The 3,850-nt window shown below is 28.5% G+C and overlaps 1 protein-coding gene across 1 annotated transcript in view; it reads right to left on the bottom strand.

Annotated features, from left to right (window-relative positions):
• The window catches only part of LOC111715028 (uncharacterized), a 10,069-nt gene extending 6,844 nt beyond the window's left edge, over positions 1-3,225 (bottom strand). The window contains exons 1-3 of the mRNA XM_023490263.1: positions 2,723-3,225; positions 1,708-1,758; positions 443-494 (exon numbers count right to left, since the gene is read on the bottom strand). Coding sequence (XP_023346031.1) covers positions 443-494; positions 1,708-1,732 — 77 coding nt within the window. The 5' untranslated portion in view covers positions 1,733-1,758; positions 2,723-3,225. The remainder of the gene's footprint in view (positions 1-442; positions 495-1,707; positions 1,759-2,722) is intronic.
• Between the last annotated feature and the right edge of the window lie 625 nt (positions 3,226-3,850).

The raw sequence follows: 3,850 nt of genomic DNA, 5'->3' as shown, positions 1-3,850 counted from the left end.
AAAAAATTTGCCCCCATTTCTTTCAAATTTGTCAATCCCAAATGGGATTGAAAAAGAAATTATATGGACCCCTGATTAAAAGGGGTGACCTCAAATGCTTAAGAGGGCAGTCACCAATTTACAACAGTATCCTTCAAACTTTTGTGTTTTTATCGAGAACCGATATATGTGTGTGTAAACTTAGCGTAACCCGACTGTATTGAGTCCAACGGAATTTGCAGCTGAATACAGACAGGTTACGATAATTTACACATATTTCTCAGATATCTCTGTACTCGACGAACACACAAAGGTTTTAAGAGTACTTGTAAATCGGACATGCCCTCGTTCCATGGAATTTTTTACTCTCTAAAAATAAATTTTGTAATATAACACTTAGAATACAACTGGATTTTCTCAGGTAATACAATTCAATCTTGCCTTTAACGTGCTGTAAATTTACCTGAGTTGAATATCAGAACCAGGATTGTAAAATTTATCCTCAACTCCATACACTGAAACAAAAATACATATGATGGAAAAAAAATTCTTTTTAAATTTTCCAAGAATGTGTTGGTTTCTTTCATTTAAATTGATTAATGTTTAATGCGATTCACCAAAATATTGACAAATTGAGATTTGTTTTTTGTTGATTTTGTTCTGTGTTACTATTATTTATTCCAAGAAATCATTTCTTTGCTAAATATTATCCAATAATTGCATTTCACTCTGTCAAAATAACAAAATACAAAAAGAATAATATAAAGAAAAAAGATACCAAAATCAGGAAACTTTATTCCTATTTTTGCCAGGCATAAACTACATTCACAAAAAAGAGCGTTTATTTGAATTTTTTCTTCACCATTCAAATTCACAAAATTTGTTATTCAAAGTTATCATAAAACCATTTTGTTTATTTTTATTTTTAATTTGAATAATTCTGCTGAGGTTTTTGATTTTAAATTTTCTTTTTAAGATTTTTGATGTTGAAACAATTGTAAATGAAAAAAGTTTTCCAGTAAAACAAAATCATCCCGTTTTTTTAAGTACACTATTCGAATTTTCATTATTATTTATGTGTATTTTTTACTACAACTATTTCTTTTAATATTAAGAAATGATTTTTTAAAATGTATTTGTTTTCTTAAATGTGTTAGTTTTTGTGTCTTAGACTATAAACTTCCTAATGTAATTAATGAGTTGACTTGTGTATGTGTTCACTGTGCACTGTACAAACAGAACTTCAAAGAAAACCAACTTACAGAGGAGGAAATATTTAAGAAAGTTTAATTTACGTTTTGATGCGCAGATTTTCCAGCAATAATTATATGTTTGCTTTACCGATAATTCGACCTTTTAGGACATGCTTGATTCCAAGATTTGTTTTAATACTAAAAAATGTAACAGAAATGCAATACATTTTCTTCTACAAAATAAAACGGATGACATGAATTATTTAGATTTTTTCTGTTAAAATTAAATGCCATATTATTAGCTACTCCATTTCACTCTAAAAGTCACAATCGTTTCTTTAGTTTTAATATATGCACAATAATTGTTTATATATTTGATTTCAAATATTTGAGCATGCCAAGTCAAAAATAATACCAATACAATTTTTTGGTTCGATACAATATATAACCTTTAAACTGAAATAGATAAATGTAAGATAATTATTTTTAACAACAAGTTATTAAAAAAAATAATTCCTTTTCTCTTTTTGATTACCTGGATTAATACTATCAGCGTTCATGTCGCTCAATATTTCTACGATTGCAGCTAAAAAGGTGAATAATTAAATGGCAAAATGAGGGCTAATTAACGAAGAAAATTGAAAGGCATAATAAAAGATAACGTGGAGATTGTTCTAAGGTTTAGAAATTTAACTTTTTAGTTTTAGGCCACCATCACAATAATTTTCTTATCCTACTTGGTAAACTTAGCGTTTCTGGATTCTTTAACAGGGTTATTTCATCTTTTAATTTATTTGATGAATTTTCAAACCAATATTATTCTTTTTGAATATCTTAATTTTGCAAGGTTTTTGATTTTTTTTTACTTGCCGCTAATTTTTTTTCTAAATTTACAGCTTTTGAAACAGATATCCATTGATATTTCAAACTTCAAATTTGGTAAATTATCTAATTTCAAAATATTAATGGTTAACACCATTTTGTTGCAAAGATATAACGATTGGAAAATTACAGTCGTTGACGAGATATTTCATTTTCCTATTGCTTTAAAAGTAAATAATATCACAATGTTATATCAGTTTGTTAATTAAATCTATAAATATACGATATGATGAAAGATCTTTGTGAAAACTTTTTTATTCAATAAAATTGCGTAAAATGTAATTCATTAAACTTTCAATATTCCAGGTCATCCCAAAAAAACATTTTGAAAGCAATTTTTAGAAACTCATTTGATATGTTTACATAACAGCAATTAATCAATCTCTTTTAAAAATTTGCTATAGAGCTTTGCTATCAGCGGGCGGCTTGATTATAACAAATACAACGAATGCAAAGTAGAAATTAATAATTTGACATCAATCATTTCTAAAATTTAAATGTCTTAAATATATTTCTGTAGATATTCACGTATTCTGAATACTCTTTCTAGATAGTATTTTATTTAGTGTTATTTGGACGATTTTTTAAACATTTTCTATCACTAAAGGGCCTTGAGTAAATGCATCTTTTCAATTATGTATGGAATGAATTAATAAATTTAAATTTACCTTTGACCTCGAGCAGTTTATGCAGTACCGTTGGTGGGTGTGTAGATATTTCACACAGATAGGTTCCAGCATCACTTGGTCTCACATCTGATACATTCAATCATAACAGGAGTCGTATGAAAGTTCATTTTTAGAATTGCGATATTTTTGTTTTAAAAAAATCGAGTCTTGTAGAGCTCTAAAAGTGGTAATTTTAATCATTCTGAAATGTTGGCGGATTTTTTTATTTAAATTGGCGCGTCAAGTTGGTTCAGTCGACAGTCCGTGGTCATATGAATTGCCATATAAATGGCAATTCATATGACCACATATGGGCCCGATCAGTTTAGATGTTTGACGTAAAAGAAATACAAACAGAGAACTAAACAGAGAACTAAACAGAGAGTCACAAAATATGAATACTTTCCAGGCCCTTCGCACACATCATCTTTTTCTATTGTGAACATTTTCTCTTTGTTTACAATATACATTATAAAAAAGATTTAGTCTTTTTTTTAAATTTAATGAAAATCGAATTCTGTTAGAGCTTTTTTAAATTTTTGATTATCCATAAACCTTCCCTGGGGTCACGTGAGGTTCAACACTAAATTTGTGCCCGATCAGTTAAGCCGGTTTGGTGTTTATTGGATAAAAACAAACAAACAGACGTCCAGGTCCCAGACACCCAAGTAAAGTATTTATATAGATAGATTGAAAGAGGTAGAATTAAAATCTGGAGAAACAAAGTAATTTTACTAATCTTACTTCTATCTGTTGCGTCTATAAGGAGAAAATTGTTAAAAACGACTCACATTGAAGAACGCAGCGTCCATACAAATTCGGAAAGATGCAACATTCAACTCGGATCGTAAACAAATCAATTTAATTCCAAACAAATCATTCAGATATTACAAACAATAGTCATCGATTATTTTTTTGGCGTTTTTGTATATAGTTAATATTTCATAATATTTTTGATTTTGTTTTTTTAAAATAATCCTTGCTGGAGCTGGATTTTCGAACATTCCTGGAAAATATGAAAATGTCGTATTCATTGTCAAAAATCCTCGAAACAGGAATAAATGTTTTCAAAAGTAACTCTCAGATCATGAAAATTCATACTTTTGGGATGGGTTGCAAAGATATGGG

Source organism: Eurytemora carolleeae, unplaced genomic scaffold (assembly GCF_000591075.1).
Source record: "Eurytemora carolleeae unplaced genomic scaffold, Eaff_2.0 scaffold1687, whole genome shotgun sequence".
Lineage (NCBI taxonomy): Eukaryota > Metazoa > Arthropoda > Copepoda > Calanoida > Temoridae > Eurytemora > Eurytemora carolleeae.
Note: the sequence above shows the minus strand (reverse complement) of the source record. Positions and strands in the feature narration are given on the sequence as shown.